We start from the raw sequence: 22,860 nt of genomic DNA on the forward strand, positions 1-22,860 counted from the left end.
CATTTATTGTATATTTATTTGCTTTGCTATGTGTTTAATGGACCTGTTAAGCTGCAGCAAGTAAAAATCTCGTAGTTCCCGTCCTGGTGCCTATGATAAAAAAGCTCTCGACAATATTGGTACTAGTTTATTATTGTCACGTGTACAGAGATAGAGTGAAAAACCTTTTCTTTGTGTGCTAACCATGCAAATCCTACCATACACGTGCACAATCAAACCATGCATAAGTACAACGGATATTGCAAAAAAGAGAAAGCAAAGAGTGCAGAATATAGTTTTACACCTATAGAAAAAATGTAGACATCATAATCATACTTTATTAGCCAAGTATGTTTTACAACATATGAGGAATTCGATTTGCCATACAGTCATACCAATCAAAAGCAACAGAACACACAAAATACATTTTAACATAAACATCCACCACAGCGACTCCTCCACATTCCTCACTGTGATGGAAGGCGAAAAAAGTTCAATCTTCTTCCCTTCTTTGTTCTCCCGCGGTCGGGGGCCTTGAGCCTTTCGTTGACGGGACGATCTTGACTCATGTAGCCGGCGGCGTTTGGGCCCTCCACATCGGGGCAATCAAGCTTCTGCAACGGGGGGAATCTCAGCTCCCCCGCGCCGGGTGATCTGACCCCGGTCGGGGCTGGTCGAACCTTCTGCGATTAAGAGCTTCCCGACATCGGTCTCTACCCGAGACTGCAAGCTCCTCGATGGTGAAATCCACAGGTCGCGGTTGGAGCATTGATCCCAGGCAAGGGATTGCAGGTTCCGATGGCAAGTCCATGGCCCCGCGGTGGGGCTCAAAGTCAGTCTCGAGCAAGGCCACCAGCTCCATGACGTTAGGCCGCAGAGCGACCAGAGATACGATCCGGAAAACAATCGCATCTCCGGCAAGGTAAGAGATTGCAAAAAAAGTTTCCCCCTGACCCCCTCCCCCACCCCCCACATAGAGCAAACCAGAGAACATTAACACAAACTTTTAAAACACACTAAAAATAATAAAAATTACGAAAAGACAAACAGACCGTTGGTGAGGCTGCCATCGCTGACGGCGCCACCCGGTGGGATGAACAAATGTAAAGGTCACAGTGAGATGAATTGGGAGATAAGGGTGACATATTTAGCTTATGAGAGGTCCTTTCAGTAGACCTCACACAACCAAGTTTTACACCATCCTTACTTATATCATTGGTCCTTCTTCCTCAGTGGATCTAAATCCTGAAATTCTCCACCCAACAGCACTGTGGAAGCATCTTTACCAGAAGGACTGCAGCAGTTCAAGAAGGCATTTCAGCTCAACTTTCTCAAGGGCTATTATGGAGGTGAAATAAATACTGGCCTTGCCAGCAATGGCCAAATCTTAAAGATACAAACACCAGACAGGCAAAAACACAGAGGCCAAGAACATACAGATTTTGCATCCCTTGGGGAATTAAAAGTTGGAAGAATTTCTGGGAAGGGAAGCAGAGAACAAAATCAGATCATCACATACTTGTTGCCAAGTCCAGAATTTCCACATAAACGTGGAAGTCAAGGCATGAGAAGATCAAGTCTATTAAATTTAAAAGAGAGGAACTGCTTTGAGGGAAAATATTATTTGTTAATTTATATATTTTGAGGTTAAGTATGTTTCTATTTGTTTTAAATTTTAATTGATTTTTTAAATAATTCTTGAATCATTCTGACAGCTGCCAAACGCTGCAAACATGAATGAGTTGGCTATAAACAAAAAAAAAACACTGATTCACAAGTAAGGCTTGTTTGAAGCCACTCATCTTATGCTCCAGGCCCCTCCACTACTCAGGCCCCCACTACTTAGCATTTAATAGATTTAAGAAGCAGGTAAATGTAGGTAGATCCAAAGACAAATACAATTTCAGTTTCTTGTAGATTAGCAGCACAGGAACATTCTGACATTCTTCAAACTGCAGAACCGGTTTCTCTGTTTTCTAATTGTAAATGTTCATGATATATTGCAGAATATGTTTAATATTACAAAAAGACAAAAGGACAGAAACAGACACCACAATGCCTCAATTTTAATTGTTCCTAATGATTCAAAGCTGCAGTGTCTTCACAAACATGTAGTAAAATATTCCAAAGAGGTGGTGATGTTGAAAGGTGGCAATGGCACATTGAAACTATTTACAAAAATTGCTAGACTGAATGTTCCAGACCAGCTGTGATGATCTTACAGATCTGCATAGCCAGCCTACCACATGATGCTTCTGTCTAATCAGAATCTCAGTATGGACACATACATGGATACTGAAAGAATAGCAAATCCAGGTTTTTAAGAAGGAATTGAACATAATAATAATCCACCCTGCAAAACCATTTTCAGCTCTGCTATATGTTCACATTGCAGCCCATATGTAGTAGCCTCTGCATTTTCTTTACTGGCTGTAAACCACAGGGGATCAATCGTAAATCAAGATACAGCATTGCTCATCTGCTTAACTTCATCTTCATGTTATGCTCATGTAATCTCTCAAAAACTTCCTTCAAAATCAAGTATTTTATTTTTGTGTAATTAACAGCTCGTTTTGGTTATAAGAGCAACAATCATTCCTCGCAAGCTTTTATCCATGGAGATTTTGGGTGAAGACGACCTCAAATTACTTGCTCTATGAGCAGAGCCCATTGTGCATGTTCATGGTCAACTCCAGTTGACAATCTTGGTTGAATCTCTTATGCCATATGCTTCTGGCTCAATCCATGCCAAGAGTCTTAATTTATTTTTTTAAAACACCAACATGCCACATTTTGGGGAAATTTCACATTATCACTTTCCCTTTAATCTTCATGAAATTGTTCACTTCAACAAATCATGTCCATTCCACAGATAGTCAAGCTGACTGGATCATAGACTTGGTCAGAACTGGCAAAGCTCCCAATATGGCCAGCTGGAGCAACCGCGTTAGCCCTATCCTATTCAGCATTGACACAACTAGACTTGATACCTGTGAAAATCAACACTGCTGTCCCTGCTGCTGAGGCTTGCCACATCATACATTTTCATCAGCCCAAGCAGGAAGCCTCCATCATTCAAGTCCCCAAGAAAAATGAAGTGACCTTTTATAATGACTACCACTCAATAGCTAACATCAACCATAATAAAAAGCTTTGAAAAACTGCTTATGGCCCACATCGGCACCATTCTTCCAGACAATCTAGACCCCTTGTAATTTGTATACAAGAGAAAATAGATTTACTGAGGACGCCATCTCCCATGCATTACATTGATCTGTGGATCACCTTGACAAAAATAAATCACCTATGTCAGGTTGTCTTTCACTGACTACAGCTCAGCCTTCAATACGATAATACCAAATAAGCTGATGACTAAACTTCTAGACCTCGAGTGTGGAGCCATCACATGCAACTGGCTTCTGTACTTCTCGACTGGCATACCTCAGGCAGTTAGAATTGGTTGTAATGTTTTCTCCAGCTTTATCCTCAACACAGGTACTCATCAGGGTTGTGTGCTTAATCCTTTGCTCTTCTCCCTGTACACCAATGGACTGTATCACCAAGTACAGCACCAACTCAATCTTTAAATTCTTCAATTATACCACTGTTGTCGGCCAGATCAAGAACAACAATGATACGGAGTACAGCAAAGTGATCAACCATCTTGAGTCATGGTGCCAGAATAACAACCTAGCTCTTAATGTCAGCAAGGTGGAAAAGCCACTTGCTGAACTAAGAAACAGGGAAAAAGCATTTCCCTGTTAACTCTACCTTATTCAGTTATTCCATTATTGAACTTGCTGTGTTTGCATTCCATCAATCACCTGTTCACAATATTTCTCCAGTTTACTATACAACACCAGGTGGCATTTCAACCTCGACGGAGATGCAATTTTTTTTCGTATCGTATCTCCGTCCCCACTGCGGCCTAACATCGTGGAGTTAGCAGCCTTTCCTGGAGACCGACAGGCGCTCCAAGCAGCGGGAGTCTGCGGGACTTTAACACTGTGGAGCTTGCGATCTCTTTGCCGGGGATCAAAGCTCCAACTGCGGAGCCTGTGGACTAACATCGTGAAGCTCACGGTCTCTGGTAAGAAGAGGCCGACTCGGGAACTCCAAGCCACGGAGAGAGTTTCAACCGCCCCGACGCGGGAATTTCGATCACCCTGACGGGGGCTTCGATCGTCAGCTGCGGGGGCTTTGATCGTCCCGACTGCGGATGGTTTAACTACCCCGACCGCGAGAGAACAAGAGGAAGAAGATTGAACTTTATTGCCTTCCATCACAGTGAGGAATGTGGAATCCACTTTGATAAATGTTAATGTTAACTTTTATGTGGTTGTGTGTCTTGTTCTTTTCACTTAGTATGGCAACTCAAATTTCACTGTACCTTAATTGGAACATGTGACAATAAACTGACCTTAAAACCTTGAAACCTTGAGATACAGCGTGGAAACAGGCTCTTTGGCCCACCATGTCCACGATGACCAACGATCACCCATGGACTAGTTCTATGCTGCACACTCTGAATATTTTTTTCCAGAAACCAATTAACCTACAAACCTGCACGTCTTTGGAATGTGGGAGGAAACCAAAGCACCTGGAGAAACCCCACATAGTCATAGGGAAAATGTACAAACTGTACAGACAGCACCCAGAGTCAGGATCAAACCCGAGTCTCTGGCGCTGTTAAGGCAGCAATGCTACGGCTGCCGTCCCCATTCATTCTACTGTTTTTGGATTTGTCATTGTATTCATGGTGTACTCATTGCATCGACTGTTTATTCGATGAGCTTCATGCAAAGTAGAAATTTAATTGCCACCTAATATCTATGACAATAAACAAATCTGAATCTGATTCACTTTTGCATTAAGGATTACAGTACAAACACACAAAAACTTGAAGGGGACAAAAAGAGAGAAAGAGAGAGAAAGATATGTCATTGAAGAATATGGGGTTTCATATAAATGAAAATTTGGGTTTTTATAAATAGATGCACACATGGAAAAATATTCTGATGATTTTTATGCATAACAATGGTTAGCACACAGTTAGAATTAAGTCTGAATTTTGTCTTGAATTTTCCAACTACTGCATGGTACCACAGTAAAAACAGCTTTGAATCTTATGCAATAAATTAATGCCAGGTTCATCTTATAGAAAGAGTAAAATTGGTTGTGATAGTAAAATTGTGATCCTTTTACTTAAATTGTAAATTTCAGAATAAATTACCAAATTCCTTTACAAATCAGATGCAGCACAGTAGCTTTACTGAACACCTGACAATGGTTAAAGTAGTAATGTCTTGTTTCAAAATTCAAATAATACATTCCTCACTTAGATTTTAGTCACTTACCTCAGTTGCATGTTCAACTGTTCTGAGAGGAATCCACACAGTGCCCAGAAGAGCATCCCATAGCAAGCCTTTGTTCCACACTTCAACAACAAGACCCTTTCCTAAATTATTAATTTCACTGTAAGAGAAATATTAATTTTTATATATATTGAGCACATCAGCAAATCACATTTGTAATTATCAAGTATTAATTGACCAGATTCCTTTGGAATACCTCAGGGAAGAAATTTGTCTTTGGTTCAGTTTTTCATTCATCTACCAACCAAATACATGCAAAGATATTAGCTGTCAAATAGGCTCACCGCTTGAATATTTGGTTCCACTGAAGTCAGCCTCACAAATTACCCCACTAGTACACTGCCTTCTATATCTGCTTTCTTCTTCACTACAACAACAACACCTTTGATGTTTATAATTGTAGCAAAAAGCACAGACAAAACTAATCTGCCATATCCCCCATTTGACAACAAAAATCAACAGAGGACTTGCTCATATATTTTCTCAGAAAATGTAAATAAATAAATTATAGTCAAAAAGCTTATCTGTACAGCATTGTGCCATAACATTCTAACCACAATTGGCCAATTTCAAAATTTTAAATAGAAAAAAGTCCCTTTGATTTTTCTGAATGGGAGGAGTCACTTCCCCATCCCAAAAAGATCCCACTTTGTGTGCTTAGTTCAGCTCAGGTTGATATCAGGAAATAGACGGGGACTGTGATGAACTGAAATATGCATTCATCCTTTCTGTGACCTGTACTAATGTATTGAATTGAAGGACCCAGATAGAATGTCAAACTGATAAAGTAGTTTCCTTAGCATAGATCTCAACCAATTATTTATGGTATCTTGTGCCCAAGAGAATGAGGTAGATTGTATTTATCTAACGTCACCTATATTTAATCTCATGACTTCTGGGCTAACCTTTTGTCACCACACAACACCCTGAGATCTTATCAGACCTCAGTACCACAACTATGCTGTGAGTAGCTCAGTGTTGAAGAAGGTGTCTGGCACACCACCTTGAATGGTCAGGGCATTGAGTACAAGAGTTGGAATGTTCATGCTATAGCAGTACAAGATATTGGTGAGGCTGCACTTGGAGTACCAAGTTTAGTTCTGTTTGTCATAGAGAGGATATCGCTGGGATCAGAGAGTTTGGGTTAAAAGAAGAGATTAGATAGTCGGGGTCTACTTTTCATTGAATAAAGGAAATTGATAGATGACCTAATAGATGTGCATAAAATAATGTGTCCAATATAGATGATTGATGATCACAGTCTTTTCCCAAGATAGAGGAATCTAAAACTAGAGTACATGGGTTTAAAGTGAGAGTGGGCAGATTTAAAGGGGGGCTAAAAGGCAAATTTATGTCCATATAATCTGTGGTGGGGGTATGGAATAAGCTGTCAGAGGTGGTGACAGAGGCAGATACAATTGTAACAATTAGAAAACTTTTGAGAGATAAGGGCCAAACCCTGGCAAATTGGACTAGCTGAGGTAGATACCTTGGACAGCATGAATAAGTTGTACCGAAGGGCCTGTTTCCATGCAATATAATTTTATATATCTACTCTGTTCTCAAGGACTGCAATTGCAGAGCTGGAACTTGCAATAGATCCTCAATAATTTCTTGTGTAGGAAAGAACTGCAGATGCTGGTTTAAATCGAAGATAGACACAAACTGCTGGAGTAACTCAGCGGGACAGGCAGCATCTCGGGAGAGACGGAATGAGTGACGTTTTGGGTCGAGATCCTTCTTCAGACTGAATAGTTTCTTGGCAGGTAGCATCTAACCAGATAAACCACTACTATATAATGATCTTCCTCAACTTAGTAAGAAGAAATTTTATTTAGTTTGTGTTGTGCAGTTGCAAATTCAACAGGATGCTGCAAGTGCCTAACTAGATTATTGCGAATTATTGAATCATCACTGATATGATTCCAGGAAACATTTCCTGTTTTTCTGGAGGCTTCCAGGAATGACATTAATTATAAAACATCTTAAAAAACAAGTCAACTGAAACCTTGTTAGAGCTTAAAATCCACAAAACCCAAAATTCTGGCAACAGCTGACTCTGCATTCCACAGGTTTTAACACTGGACCCTGCAACCCAATGAACAGAACACCAACTACACAAACACAAACTATCTTTGCAAAAAAATGATGCACAAAAAGATTCCTATCATCTCTTTATCCACAAAATCTCTTTAATCGGTGGTGGTTCTTATCTTTTATGAAGTTACTGTCTCCCAGGCTCGGAGATGGTGAACAATGCCAATGAAATGTGGAATACCCATGGGTGCTAACTAATCAAAGTTCAATTATAGTTCTATCAGCTAAAACCCAATGAAGATAGCTGGACCGAACTTTTGCAGCATGAATATATTTTATACTGACCAAAGACACAATGAAACTTAGATTAACAAAAATACAATGGAAAATGTACCACAAACGAATTTTTAAAACTAACCTTTAGCTATTCTCTTGGTAAACATTATCAGGTAAAATTCTATCGGAACACATTTATAATATCACTTAAAAGCAATTTAAGGCAGTTATTCTTCTAGCTTCACTAGAATCATATAGTTATTCAGCAAGGAAACAGGCCCTTGTACTCAACTTAGCCATGCCAACCAATATGCCCTATCCACACTCGTCCCTCCTGCCTGCGTTTAGGTTCATATCGCTCTAAAACTTTCCTATCCATGTACCTATCCAAGTGCCTTTTAAATCGTGTCATAATAATTGCCTCAAGTATCTCCTCTGGCAATTCGTTCCATATACCCACCACCCTCTAGGTGAAAAAGCTACCCCTCAGGTTCCCATTAAATCTTTCCCCTCTCAGCTTAAATCTATGTCCCCTGGTTCTTGATTCCCCTAAAGATTAAAGATAAAGATAAAAGATTTTGTGCATTCACCTTATCTATTACCCTGCACTCCAAGAAATAAACTCCTAGCCGGCCCAACTTCTCCCTATAGTTCAGGCCCTCAAGTCCTGGCAACATATTTGAAAGCAAGGTGTCAAGATATCTCTAATCAACAGAGTCCATTTTCAGACCCTTGTTTAAATTCACCAACCATATTTATCACTGGTAGATCGAAACAGATCACAGCGCACATCCTTCTTTGCTGGATATAAATTCACACTTCAACATCTTCCTTTTAAAAAAAATAATCTATCTACCTGTGACGCCTCTTTCAAGGAACTATGTACTAGCACTCCCAGATCACTCTGCTCTACAATATTCCCATTCACTATGCCCTGGTTCAACTTTCCAAAATGCAACACCTTGTGCCTATCTGCATTAATCATTCCTCAGCGCACTTGCCCAACTGATCAAGATCCTGCTCTTATTTTTAACAACCATTCTCGCTATCTACAATACCACCCACTTTAGTGTCATCTGCAAACTTACCAATCATGCCTTCTATATTCTCACCCAAATTATTGATATAAACCACAAACACCAATCTCTGAGGTGCACCACTAATCACAGGCCTCCAGTCCAAAAAGAAACCTTCCACCATTACCCTCTACTTCTTTCCATGAAGCCAATTCTCTATCCAGTCAGCTAGCTCTCCCTGCATCCCATGTGATCTAACTTTCCAACCTACCATCCAACTACTATTTTCAATAATTTGTGTACAAATTAATGTTCCAAATGGAAATCGAACTCAGGAGTCTCTCCCAATATAATTCCATTACATATTAATGCCAAGTGGGGTTCAAACGTGTGGAGACATATCATACATTTTTAGCTTACTAGATTCAGTGTAATAGTGTTACTGAAGGTCTTCATACATTTTGGTATGATCGTCTCACTTAATTGAACTCAACATATCAAATCACACTAGATCCATCCTGGCACCACCTGCTAACTCTCATCCCAACTCCAGGTTGCACACTCTTGGCTACCAACAACCTTGAGGCCTCATTTATACAATCATCCCACTCCCAGAACTGCTCAGATGGAAACTAATAATTCATCAAAAGATAATAGGAGAAAAAGAAAAGCTGGAAACCATTAAAATAATTTAGATTTTTAAAATGACATGTTAAACTACTGTGTATTTAACTGAAAACTTGAAACAAGTTTTGCCCCACTTACCTTTTTAACTATGTTCAGATCCAGCATAGCCATTGTGATATAGCAATGTTGGCTAGCAAAAATCCGAGGAGCCAGTTACAAATTGGTCTGGTCATCAATGTCTGTCAGACCACTTCTCAACTTTTGAAGATGAAATGGAAGCAAATGCTACGAGAGAGCAACCACTTGTAGACATAATGCAACGTGCAGCATGTCATATCATTACAGGCTCATCTGTTGTATTCTCACTGGTCAATTACTATGTGCATGGTATAGCTGTGTCAATGTTACATTCTGATATAAAGAACAACAACCACAAACATTTTGAACTTACAACATATAATCTTGTTTCCAACTGGGCTCATTTCCTTGTCTTGTCACTGTAGTACTTCTTACATTTTGAACTTTTAGAGTTACATATGTATTAAATTTATCTGCAAAAAAAAAAAAAAGTTAGCTGCAGCTTATTGCAAAAAATATTCTCAAGTATGATATTGCATGGCGTTTAAAATATATATCAAACTTCCTGATGCGGGTAAGGCAGTGGAAGTTATCTATCTAGATTCTAGAGGAGAATTTGATAAAGTCCTTCATGGTAGACTGATCCAGAAGATTAGGATGCACAGAATGTACAATGACTTGGAAGTTTGGATTCAGAACTAGCTTACCCATAGAAGACAGATTCTAGTGGTCAAAGTGTTTTATTCTGGCTGGAGGTCTTTGATCAGTGGTGTTCCATAGGGATCTGTGCTAGAACCTCTGCTGTTTGATATATACACAAGCATAAACACATGACATGGACTAAATGAATTGGTTAGTAATTTGTAGACAATACCAAAATTGATGGACAGTGAGGAAGGCTGTCAAAGGATACAACAGGATATAGATCAGTTACAGATAAGGGCAGAGAAATAACAGACGGAATTTAATCCAAGCAAGTGTGAATGCTGCATTTTGGAAGGATGAATGCAAAGAGAAGGTATATCATTAATGGTAAAAAAACAGTAGACAGAGGAACTTTGGGGTCCAAGTCCACAGCTCATTGCAAGTGGTAAATCAAGTAGAATGGTAAAGAAGGCATATGGTATGCCTGTCTTCACCGGTCGGCCCATAGAGCATTAGAGTCAAGAGGTCTTGATGCAGCTTTATAAAACATTGATAGGACATGTTTGGTGTATTGTGTGTAGTTCTGGTCACCATATTAAAGGATGTGGAGACTTTGGAGAGGTTCACCAGAATTCTGCCTGGATTATCAGCTGTTAGCGCAGAGAGGTTGGACAAACTTGCATTATTTCTTCTGCAGTGTCAGACACACAGATATGCAGAGAATGGAGGGATATGGATCATGTGCAGGCAGATGAGAGTAACTTGGCATCATGTTCGGCACAGACATTGTGGGCCGATGGGTCTGTTTCTGTGCTGTATGGTTCTATGTTTTATCTTATTTGGATGAAAAATTAGGCAAATCATGAATTCAAACATCATAACCAAACAATTTGATCCAGCAATGAGGATTAGAAATTGTTAATGTTATAGATCAACTTCATTATCATCCCCAAGACTATGAAAAGGCAGAACAAGCCCCTGTCCCACACTTAGTTAAGTATTGAGGTAGGAGGTAAATAAAACTTTATCACCGGTTGCAGGATGTAACAACAACCTCAAAGGAAAGAGGTCAAGAGACTGAAATGTTGGAATCTTGAGCAAACCAAACTACTTGAGGAACTCGGCATGTCAGGTAGTATCTGTGGAGGATAACGAACAAATGACTTTTCAAGCAGAACCCTTCTTCAGATCTGTAACATGTGTCCATTTCCCTCCACAAAATGTTTCCTGACGCACTGAGTTCCTCCAGCAGATTTTTTTTAAACTCAAAGGATATACTGAAGGGAGCATCAAGGCCAGAGATGGTGGGAGAGAATAATGAGAGAAATGCATGTTACGAACCATCCCTGGATGACAATAACATTAGGACAATAGATACAGGCTCTGACATGGGGAATAATGGTTTCCATTATTCAAAAGATATACTATGTGTAAAATCCAAATCAGGAACAAGAGAAGATAAACAAAATTCCTGAAATTAAGTGTAGGAAGGATCTGCAAATGCTGGTTTACACCGAAATTAGACACAAAATACTGGAGCAACTCAGCGGCTCAGGCTGCATCTCTGGAGAAAAGGTATTGGCGATGTTTCGGGTCGAGACCCTTCTTCAGACTGAGAGTCAGGGGAGAGAGAAACGAGAGGTATGAAAAGGTACATAACAAATCAGAGCATGATTAGCATGTTGAGAGCAGGAAATGCTGAGCAGTTTAAAACATATGTACATTACATTTTCAGCTTAGGTAATGGGACTACTGATTGACAATTCTTGGAAGGTAAGGATTGATAGAGAAAGTCATTGCATAAGCAGCTACACATAATCATATGTTGTTATAGCTGTATATCATGTTGCAAAATGGAAAATTGTGGAACGAATGCAACATATGTAGAATTCCGTGACATTCTTGTGGTCACTACAGATGCAGACCACAAGACAAGATCCCTCTTGTCTGCTCAGAGAAATCACCAGGGGCTGGTGCAGAGAGCAGGGATTTAGATTTCTGGACCACTGGGATCTCTTCTGGGCTAGGGGTGACTTGTACAAAAGGGACGGGTTACATCTTAACAGCAGGGGGACAAACATTCTGGCAGGCAGGTTTGCTAGTGCGACACCTGTGGCTTTAAACTAAGTAGTGGGGGGGAAGGGTTAATAAATTGTGAATATGAAGATGAGGTAAAAGGGAATACAGGAGATATTGCAAAAGACTCTCGGAAGAATGGGAACAGAAGTTCTAGAGGGGAAAAGAAATTAAGGGCAGGGCCATTTGTGACCGATGTGAGAGGGGAGGTAAATACAGAAGTTAAAGTGTTGTACTTAAATGCGCGTAGTATAAAAAATAAAGTGGATGAGCTTGAGGCTCAGTTAGTCATGGGCAAGTATGATGTTGTAGGGATCACTGAGACATGGCTACAAGAGGACCAGGGCTGGGAACTGAATATTCAGGGGTACACAACGTATAGAAAAGACAGACAGGTGGGCAGAGGGGGTGGGGTTGCTCTGATGGTAAGGAATGATATTCATTCCCTTGCAAGGGGTGACATAGAATCAGGAGATGTTGAATCAGTATGGATAGAAATTAGAAATTGTAAGGGTAAAAAAACCCTAATGGGAGTTATCTATAGGCCCCCAAACAGTAGCCTCGACATAGGGTGCAAGTTGAATCAGGAGATAAAATTGGCGTGTCAAAAATGTAATGCTACGGTGGTTATGGGAGATTTCAACATGCAGGTAGACTGGGAAAATCAAGTTGGAAATGGACCCCAGGAAAGAGAGTTTGTAGAGTGCCTTCGAGATGGATTCTTAGAACAGCTTGTACTGGAGCCTACCAGGGAGAAGGCAATTCTGGATTTAGTGTTGTGTAATGATCCTGATCTGATAAGGAGACTAGAGGTAAAAGAGCCATTAGGAGGCAGTGGCCTCCACTGCCTTCTGAGGCAGAGAATTCCACACCTTCACCACTCTCTGACTGAAAAAGTTCTTCCTCATCTCCGTTCCAAATGGCCTACCCCTTATTCTTAAACTGTGGCCCCTTGTTCTGGACTCCCCCAACATTGGGAACATGTTTCCTGCCTCTAACGTGTCCAATCCCCTAATTATCTTATATGTTTCAATAAGATCCCCCCTCATCCTTCTAAATTCCAGTGTATACAAGCCCAATCGCTCCAGCCTTTCAACATACGACAGTCCCGCCATTCCGGGAATTAACCTAGTGAACCTACGCTGCACGCCCTCCATAGCACAGTACTCCAGGTGCGGTCTCACCAGGGCCCGGTACAACTGTAGAAGGACCTCTTTGCTCCTATACTCAACTCCTCTTGTTATGAAGGCCAACATTCCATTGGCTTTATTCACTGCCTGCTGTACCTGCATGCTTCCTTTCATTGACTGATGCACTAGGACACCCAGATCTCGTTGAACTCCCCCTCCTCCTAACTTGACACCATTCAGATAATAATCTGCCTTTCTATTCTTACTTCCAAAGTGAATCACCTCACACTTATCTACATTAAACTGCATCTGCCATGTATCTGCCCACTCACACAACCTGTCCAAGTCACCCTGCAGCCTTATTGCATCTTCCTCACAATTCACACTACCCCCCAGCTTAGTATCATCTGCAAATTTGCTAATGGTACTTTTAATCCCTTCGTCTAAGTCATTAATGTATATCGTAAATAGCTGGGGTCCCAGCACCGAACCTTGCGGTACCCCACTGGTCACTGCCTGCCATTCCGAAAGGGACCCATTTATCCCCACTCTTTGCTTTCTGTCTGTCAACCAATTTTCTATCCATGTCAGTACCCTACCCCCAATACCATGTGCCCTAATTTTGCCCACTAATCTCCTATGTGGGACCTTGTCGAAGGCTTTCTGAAAGTCGAGGTACACCACATCCACTGACTCTCCCCTGTCAATTTTCCTAGTTACATCCTCAAAAAATTCCAGTAGATTTGTCAAGCATGATTTCCCCTTCGTAAATCCATGCTGACTCGGAATGATCCTGTTACTGCTATCCAAATGCTCAGCAATTTCGTCTTTTATAATTGACTCCAGCATCTTCCCCACCACTGATGTCAGACTAACTGGTCTATAATTACCCGTTTTCTCTCTCCCTCCTTTCTTAAAAAGTGGGATAACATTTGCTATCCCCCAATCCACAGGAACTGATCCTGAATCTATAGAACATTGAAAAATGATCTCCAATGCTTCCACTATTTCTAGAGCCACCTCCTTAAGTACCCTGGGATGCAGACCATCAGGCCCTGGGGATTTATCAGCCTTCAGTCCCATCAGTCGACCCAAACCATTTCCTGCCTAATGTGGATTTCCTTCAGTTCCTCCATCACCCTAGGTTCTCCGGCCCCTAGAACATTTGGGAGATTGTGTGTATCTTCCTCAGTGAAGACAGATCCAAAGTAACGGTTTAACTCGTCTGCCATTTCTTTGTTCCCCATAATAAATTCCCCTGCTTCTGTCTTCAAGGGACCCACATTTGCCTTGATTATTTTTTTCCTCTTCACGTACCTAAAAAAACCTTTGCTATCCTCCTTTATATTATTGGCTAGTTTACCCTCGTACCTCATCTTTTCTCCCCGTATTGCCTTTTTAGTTAACTTTTGTTGCTCTTTAAAAGAGTCCCAATCCTCTGTCTTCCCACTCTTCTTTGCTATGTTATACTTCCTCTCCTTAATTTTTATGCTGTCCCTGACTTCCCTTGTCAGCCACAGGTGTCTCTTACTCCCCTTAGAGTCTTTCCACCTCTTTGGAATAAATTGATCCTGCAACCTCTGCATTATTCCCAGGAATACCTGCCATTGCTGTTCTACCGTCTTCCCTGCTAGGGCCTCCTTCCAGTCAATTTTGGCCAGCTCCTGCCTCATGCCTCTGTAATCCCCTTTGCTATACTGTAATACTGACACTTCCGATTTTCCCTTCTGCCTTTCCATTTGCAGAGTAAAACTTATCATGTTCTCCTGCACCTATTGTCTATTGTCTACTCCTATGGACCCCAAAACAATTGGTGATGGGTCTAGTAAACTACGTGGCATGGCTTGAGGTATCCATGAACTGATAAAGTAGTCACATGATGCCTAATTATTAATGTGGTCAGATATGTATTTAATTAGGCCATGGATTTGTAGTGTATAAAAATTACAATAAAACTGCACAATTTCCTTTCTTCAGTGGAGATGTTGCCCAGGATATTCAGTACCCTACTCCCCCAGTGATAAAGCTTTGACGACCAGAAGAGCATAGGTTAAACAATTCTTTGATTGTTTTATTTGCCTTAACATCATCAACGTCTGCATGGAGTACACTTAACTCTGTGAAGTGTAACAACAAATTCATAATTTCAGATTATCAGATTTTCCAATTTAAGTTGGTATTGGTCTGTTAGGGTGAAAGGAACAAGGGGTGCTATAATCAATTGGGAGATGGCTGTGGACAGGTTGGCAAGATTGCCATTTTAGATATTTCATGGCAAGTGATCTTTCCAGCCAATTCTGATTAAACTCGGATTTTCAATCTCCACTGATGTTGCCTGGTCTTCTGGCCTTTCCCGGTATAATTCTCTATTTTAAATTGGCATCCATTGCTATCTTCCAAATCTCAGAGTTCAACATGTAGTATTGTTTCTTTCTCTAGTTTGATCTTCCTCCCTGCAAACCTCCTACAGACAGATTGCCATTAACAAATCTTGGCTACCAATCTATGTCTGAGGAAGGGTCCAAGCAATAAAGTCTTGTCCTTTTCCCTCCACAGATAGAGCCTGGCCTGCTGTGTTTCGCAGAAATTTGACGTTGCAGGCGATATATACACTTTATCACCACAAGATGTCACCAAAGTCATGTTCCTTATTAATGATATCACAAACTGCTGGAGTAACTCAGCGGGTCAGGCAGCATCTCTGGAGAGAAGGAATGTGTGATGTTTCGGGCCGAGGTCCTTCTTCAAGAAGTTACTCCAGCATTTTGTGATACCTTCGATTTGTACCAGCATCTGCAGTTATTTTCCTGCATTCCGTATTAATGATGCATTTTAAAAATTCTCTACAAAATTCATTTTTGTGGCAGCTAGTGACATACTGGGTCTTGACAATAGTAAGAAAAATGCTGGAAATCTATAAAACGGAAAATACTGAGGAAACTTAGCAAGTCAGGCAGTATCTTTGGAAAGAGAAACAGAGTTAAAGTTTTAGGTCATAGACCCTTTGTCCTGATTTCCTGTAGTTAAGATAAAGATACTGATATTGTCACCTGTCCTGACAGAAGGTTGGCAAGTAAGAAATGTCCTCCTAATCCTTCAGTAATTTCTTCCTCGGTAAGAAATGTCCTCCTAATCCTTTTCAAAATATTATATTACAACATGAGTGAAATGGTATGGCATTAAAGTTATTTTTCATCATCAAATCCTCAAAAAAAGTAGTTCTCTATAACCAGAAATGTCCTCTTACTTTACAATTCCAGCTACAGTTACAGCTACAGAGAAACTGTAGATCAAAAAATGCAATGGCTGCAATGAGGTAGATTAGAAGATCTGAAATTCAACACGAGCATATAAGAGGTCCATTCAACGGGGGGGAAGAAATTGTTCTTAAATATAGTGGTACATGCTTTCAAGCTTCTGTATCTTCTGTTCAATAGGAGAGGGGAGAGGAGCGATTGACTGAGGTACAAGTGGTCCTTGATACAGATGGAATTGATGAGGGGGGAGAATGTTTATATGATGGATTGGGCTGTGTTCACAATTCCCTGAATTTTGTCATCTGGGGAAGAGCAGTTGTCTTATCAAGATATAAATCATCAGGATAGGATGCTTTTTATGGGGCATCTACAGAAATAATTAAGAGTCATTGGAGACTTCCTTAGCTTGTAACGAGGTAGAAGCTTTTGTGTGCTTTCTTGACAGTCGAATCAATGTAGTTGGACCAGGACAAATTGCTGTTGATACTTGCACTTGGGAATGTGAAGTTTTCAACTATCTCCACTTCAGCACCATTGAAGCAAATTGGGCCAAGCACTCCTTCCCGCTTCCCAAAGTCGATGAACAAATCCTTCATTTTGCTGACATTGAGGGAGAGATCAAGTAGCCTTGACACTATGCTAATAAGTTCTCCATCTTCTTCAAGTACTCCATCCCATTATTGAGATCAAACCTACTCTAGTGGTGTCAACGAAAAACTGGTAATACAGAATTGGGAGTGTAATGTTGTTGTTGGAGTCAACAACTGGTAATGCATAGTCGGGAGTGTATAGTAAGAATAGACAACCCCTTACTATAAAACAATTCCAATCTTTCATTCATCCATTGCCAATAGCTGTGATGCAATGTAAGCCTACCTCAGGACGTGACTGTTTATGATAAGGAAATAGAAATTGGCTCTTAGGATCTTATCTAAGAAATAATTCAGGGCTTGGAATGTAGTTTCCGGCCATTATGAGCTCACCATCAATGAAATACAACAAACATACTGAAGTCAGAAAGATTAAAGGAATCGAAATGGCAGCAAATAGTGATGGTACAAGCAAAACAAATAAGGGTGATGATTTTGGTTTTGCTGGAAATGGTTTACCTCGACAGAATAACTCATTCTTTTGTTCCTGCTAGATAAATATATGCAGAGTTTTAAGACATTTATAAATAATCAGTCACGGGCAAAATAGAAAATGCTGCAGGGACTCAACGGGCCAAGCACCATTTATGGAGGAACTGGACAGAGGACGTTTCAGGTTGAGACACTTCGTCAAATTAATTTTCGACCCCAAACATCGTCTGTCCATTCCCTCCACAGATGTGGCTTGATCCGAGTTCCTCTAGCACTCTGATGCTATGCTCAAGAATCCCGCATCTGCAGCCTTTTACGTCTCCAAAGATGCATGGATTGTTGATAGTTTACACAAAGCTTCATCCACAGGGACAAGGCTTCATCAAAGTAAATCTATCTATATATTATTAAAACTCTCATCTTGCATATTTGTATGTTTGTGAGTTGTGGGCTTGTGTGTTTGTGGATATATTTGTTCCCGAAACACAGCCAAAACGGTACACGATAGCGTGACAATTTTAGGCCCTCCCTACTCACCATTGTCCTGGGGTTCAAATGATTGTTATATTTTAAAAGTTTTTCACTTTTTAAACTTTAAAAATCACTTGTTAAACTTGAATAAATCCCTTTTCAACTTGCCCTGCCCGTCAGCTAAGTTCGACGTCACAATGGGAATCCAACAGCCGTCCGGCCAATGAGGGTCGAGGGCAGGATGGGATCTGACCAATGGGAGCTCGGAGGGAGGCGGGACCCGCTCCAATTCCCCCTCCGTTTCCTCCAGCGCCCGCTTCAACCGACAGCATTGTTGAGTCCCCGCTCCCGCCCGGCACCAGCGCCCCAAACCATCACCGGACTACAACTCCCAGCATGCACCTTCTTCTCCTCCTCCTTCCGCGTCTCCTCCAGTGCCCGCTTCAACCGATGGCGTCATTGACGACTCCAACAATAATGGCGGCCGGTCTCCTTCTTCTCCTCCTCCTCCCGCTCCGCCATCTTGTGCGTGCCACCCACCGCAGTGCTGCCCGCTGGGATGTGTAGTCCACGCTCCCACCCGGCCCCAGCTCCCCGGACCATCACCGGACTACAACCCCCAGCAGGTAGCGCAGCACACACTCACACCTCCAGAGTAATAGCAGCTTCTTCTCCTCCTCCTCTAGCGTCTCCTCCAGCGCCCGCTTCAACCGACGGCATCGTTGATGACTCCAACAACAATGTCGGCTGCTCTCCTTCCCCTCCTCCTCCCGTTCTGCCATCTTGTGCACGTCTCCGGCCGCCATGCTGCCCACAGGGAGGTGTAGTCCATGCTCCCGTCCAGCCCCAGCACCCCAGACCATAACCGGACTACAACCCCCAGCGAGCAGCAGGGCACACACACACCTCCAGGGTAATAATAAAGATATATTATAATAATAATACATAAAATTTAATGTAAGAATATAAAATGTTACATTGTATATCTATTTATATTCATCTCTTGCAAGGGGAGGGGGATGTGGGGGATCTGACTGATGCCCGGGTTGAATATGGATGGAATGGGTGAGGGGGGTGGGGAGGGGGATAAGGACGGTTGAGGAGGGAAGGAGTGGGTGAGTGGGGGGGGGGGGAGGGGAAGGGGGAAGAGGAGGGGGGTGGAATGGAGGATGCTAGACCAATGCAGCTTTGGGCTCAACGGGTTCACCCTATTCTATCAGAACTAAAATTAGTTCAACTAATATTTAACAGTCATGAACTAGGGGCAGCAGGAAATGTCAATTGTTTGCCAAACAACATAAAATTAAAGTTATTCCAAAATAAGGGTCTGCCACCACTTTGATTATTTTCAGTGATATTTAAGAAACCAAAAAATAAAACTGACTTAAATGCTGACGCTTACTTGCAGAATTCCCAATGTGGCATCATTGCACATCTTTGAAAAAACCTTGCTTGATGGGAACTATTCATGAGGGAGAAGGGTGGTGTAAACAGAGAGAATTTCAAGGGAGCCATTTGGATTTCCCTTGGAGTACAAGAAAAAAGGAAGAAAAAAAAAATGATTGGTGAATTTAAAGGAGCTCACAATTATGATGGAAGAGAGAAAAAGGATAAAGGAGGAAGCTAACGGAGCGAGAAGTGAAAAATTAAGAAATATGTGAAGAAAATAGGTAATGACAATTCAATAAATAAAACAGAAAAGTTAAAGCAGAATATGGGAAGAGAAAAGTCTGAATGAGGTAGTTAGCCAAACCAAAATTTATCTGCACAATTCCCTGAAATTAGCATTTCTCTCGAACATGAAAAAGGCATATCAAGCACTAGAATGTCAAAATGCATAACAAGTCATAAATGTCGAGTATGCAACACACCTATCTGACTGGGTCAGTTCCTTATCCCAGAGAAATTAATACAACGTTCCCCAAAAAAGTTTTTTTTTGTAACTTTTAATTTTGGCATGTGGGGATCACTGGTAGTTATTTCCATCCAATGAAACTTTAGTTACAAAGGAGAATGATTATATATTTATTTTTAAAATGCATCTACACGTTTGAGACCAGGAAAATAGAAAATGTTTGGGTCAAAATGGATTGCCTGGTCAATCAAATCACCATAAAGTGCCATTTTTTAAAACAGAGTACTGGAACATGTGAATTATCTTCATGTTGTCGATCTTCCACTGTTAACAGTTAATTATATTTTTCAAGATCAGGAGTCCAAGGTTAATTTAAAAACTTTTATTTTTCTGATTACCACAATAGCTACTGCTCTCACAATCAACAGCGCATACACCAAAATATTAATATATTACAAAATAAACTATTTTCAGTATTTGAAGTCTTTGCTATGAACAGAAAATACTGTTAAAATAATGAATTCTATCCAAGTTGCCAAATATTTCCAGCACTAGCAATTTATATATATTTTTTAAGTTGTTTACGAACATTTACAAAGATGAATGTTATTTTCAGTTAGGGTATTAATGCTATAAAAAAAAGGGTAATAAACATATACATTAAATAATATTTACATTTTCTTCTGGTGGCTACAGCAACATATGACAGGTCCTCCCCAGGTTACGACATGGTTCTATTCCCAAGAAATATTCAAAACCCAAAGAGTTCACAAGTCAGAAATCCAACTGCGAAAAGAGTTCCTACACAGCAGAAGATGCCTGCAGCCCCGCAGCAGCCAGCAAGTCCATCCTGCTGGTTTCCCAAACACTTGAGCGTATGTACAGATGCACACAAGTTAGGCATCTGTAAGCTGGGGAGGATCTGTCCTACACAAACATACTCATCGACAAAGTAAGTTTGAATTTGAAATTGTTGCAGTTTATGCAGACATAAGCATTGCTCAATCAACTAACTCATTCTCCACAGTGTAGCTTTATAATAAACATCAAAGAATATCTAAACCAATTGATTCTCTGCCGACTTATACTAAATCATAAAAATTGAACTGTAGATTATAATCCAGGTACAATGTGATTTATGGTAGTTTCAATGTGGTTTAGGTAAATCCATCTCAAAATATTATTTCATGCACATCCAGTGATTCAATGATACTTTATGTCACATGTACCTAGTTACAGTGAAATGCTTTGTTTTGCATATAACCATGTAAAATCATACAGCAGACTTCACCTAGGCAGTACACAAGTGTCACCACGTTTATGGCGCTGACAAAGGTACAAAGGTTCACCGAACACTCCTATCTTCTGCCTGCCGCCACACATGGCATCAGACAACCCCCCCGCCCCCTGGACCCCCTTTGTTCTTAGCGGCCCCCTCACCAGGTCCCTCCTACGCTCTCAGCGGCCCCCCGCCGGGTAGCACTCTATGGCCCTCCTTGCTCTCCATGGCACTTCTACGCTCTGGTTGCACACATGTCCCTCCTCAGGCAACACGGGTCCTGTCAACACTGGTGGCTCGGGGCAGAGTTAGAAGACCATGATGGGCGAGCCGGGGCTACCGGGCAGGTCCTCCATCCTCGGTGAGCAAGTTCTTGGTCCACAGCTGGCAAGTCGAGCCTACCGCCATTTCAGCCCTATACTTAAATTATATATTTTTCATTGCAGCATGCAGAGTTCACCTGCAATGTGATTGTCAATGTCGTGACAAATATTTGTTTTAACTCACCCACAAATACACTTTTTTTTTTACTAACTCCTGTTTTCCTCAGAAATTGTGCTGTTTAAGGGCCAAGATTCAAACTGCATTATTTATTTTCACTTGCCGTCTTGTGTCTCCAATGCACCCTGACTTGTAGATCTGCACTGCTTTAACCATGGAAATAGGAATCACGATCAACTTGCTGACTTCCTGAGCACATGTTGATGACCTATCTTTGTCACACCTCACGGTTTACTGTTCACTTTTGCATTGTGGTGCAAACTCAAGAGACTTAATCATTTTCACAAGTCCAGAGAGAGGGGGAGTTCTTGACTTTCACTTGGTGTTTAAAGGTCAGCACATCTAAGCCGATCTAGACATAACCATTGAGTTCCTTCAGCATATTGTTTGTTGCTCTGAGTGGATCTGCCAGTTCTAAAACAAAAGATCCAAATTTTCAAAAAATTATTACTATAGATCTTGACCATTATCAATACAGCAAACCTAATCCTGAAAATAGGATGCTAGCAGTTACTTTAGATATTTCTCAATCACCATATTAATACAGACAAGCAACAAAATAAAGCCAAGAAGAAAAACAGATTATATTCTGTGTGTTATGGCTTCAAACAGGTCTTGGCTAAAAAAAAATCAAGAAATCAGCATGTATGCCTCCTGTCGCATGGCCAATATTGGTAAATTCAAGCCAAAGTTCAAATCAAGCAAGTTCGGTACATGTTTTCTAGTCAAATTCATTAAACTTTCAGTCATCTAATTTTTGGTTTCCATATTTTAGTCTCTTTTTCCTAAGCCCAGGCTTTTTCAGTAGAATTTCTTTAAACTAATCTTGATTAAAAATCAATATATTTGAAAAAATTGGTAATGTGCTGTATTTAAATAGAAAGTAACACTTGACAAAATAAACATCTTACCTGATGCTCCATGCAGTTTTCCTTGTTTAACTAGACAAAAATAAACAGAAATGTTAGCATTTAAAAATGCACATAATATACATGCTGATTTATTCATTCCAATGAAACAAAAGGCTGCAATTTCCACGAGTCATAGTTTTCCATTATAATTTAGTTAGAAATTGTATATTGATAGGATAAAGTAATTTACAAAATCGGTAAGCTTTTTGGTAAATTAGAATGGAATTCAGTTTTGCCCAGTTTTATAGGTATTTCATTCAACACA

At 40.7% G+C, this 22,860-nt stretch overlaps 1 protein-coding gene across 2 annotated transcripts in view; it reads right to left on the reverse strand.

The window, feature by feature from the left end:
• Positions 1-22,860, reverse strand: part of LOC144609059 (uncharacterized) — a 119,985-nt gene that overhangs the window by 84,156 nt on the left and 12,969 nt on the right. For both annotated transcript variants that reach the window (XM_078427405.1, XM_078427404.1), the window contains exons 2-4: positions 22,596-22,625; positions 9,762-9,861; positions 5,337-5,454 (exon numbers count right to left, since the gene is read on the reverse strand). In XM_078427405.1, coding sequence (XP_078283531.1) covers positions 5,337-5,454; positions 9,762-9,861; positions 22,596-22,625 — 248 coding nt within the window. The remainder of the gene's footprint in view (positions 1-5,336; positions 5,455-9,761; positions 9,862-22,595; positions 22,626-22,860) is intronic.

The sequence above is a fragment of the Rhinoraja longicauda genome, chromosome 33 (assembly GCF_053455715.1).
Source record: "Rhinoraja longicauda isolate Sanriku21f chromosome 33, sRhiLon1.1, whole genome shotgun sequence".
Classification (NCBI taxonomy): domain Eukaryota; kingdom Metazoa; phylum Chordata; class Chondrichthyes; order Rajiformes; family Arhynchobatidae; genus Rhinoraja; species Rhinoraja longicauda.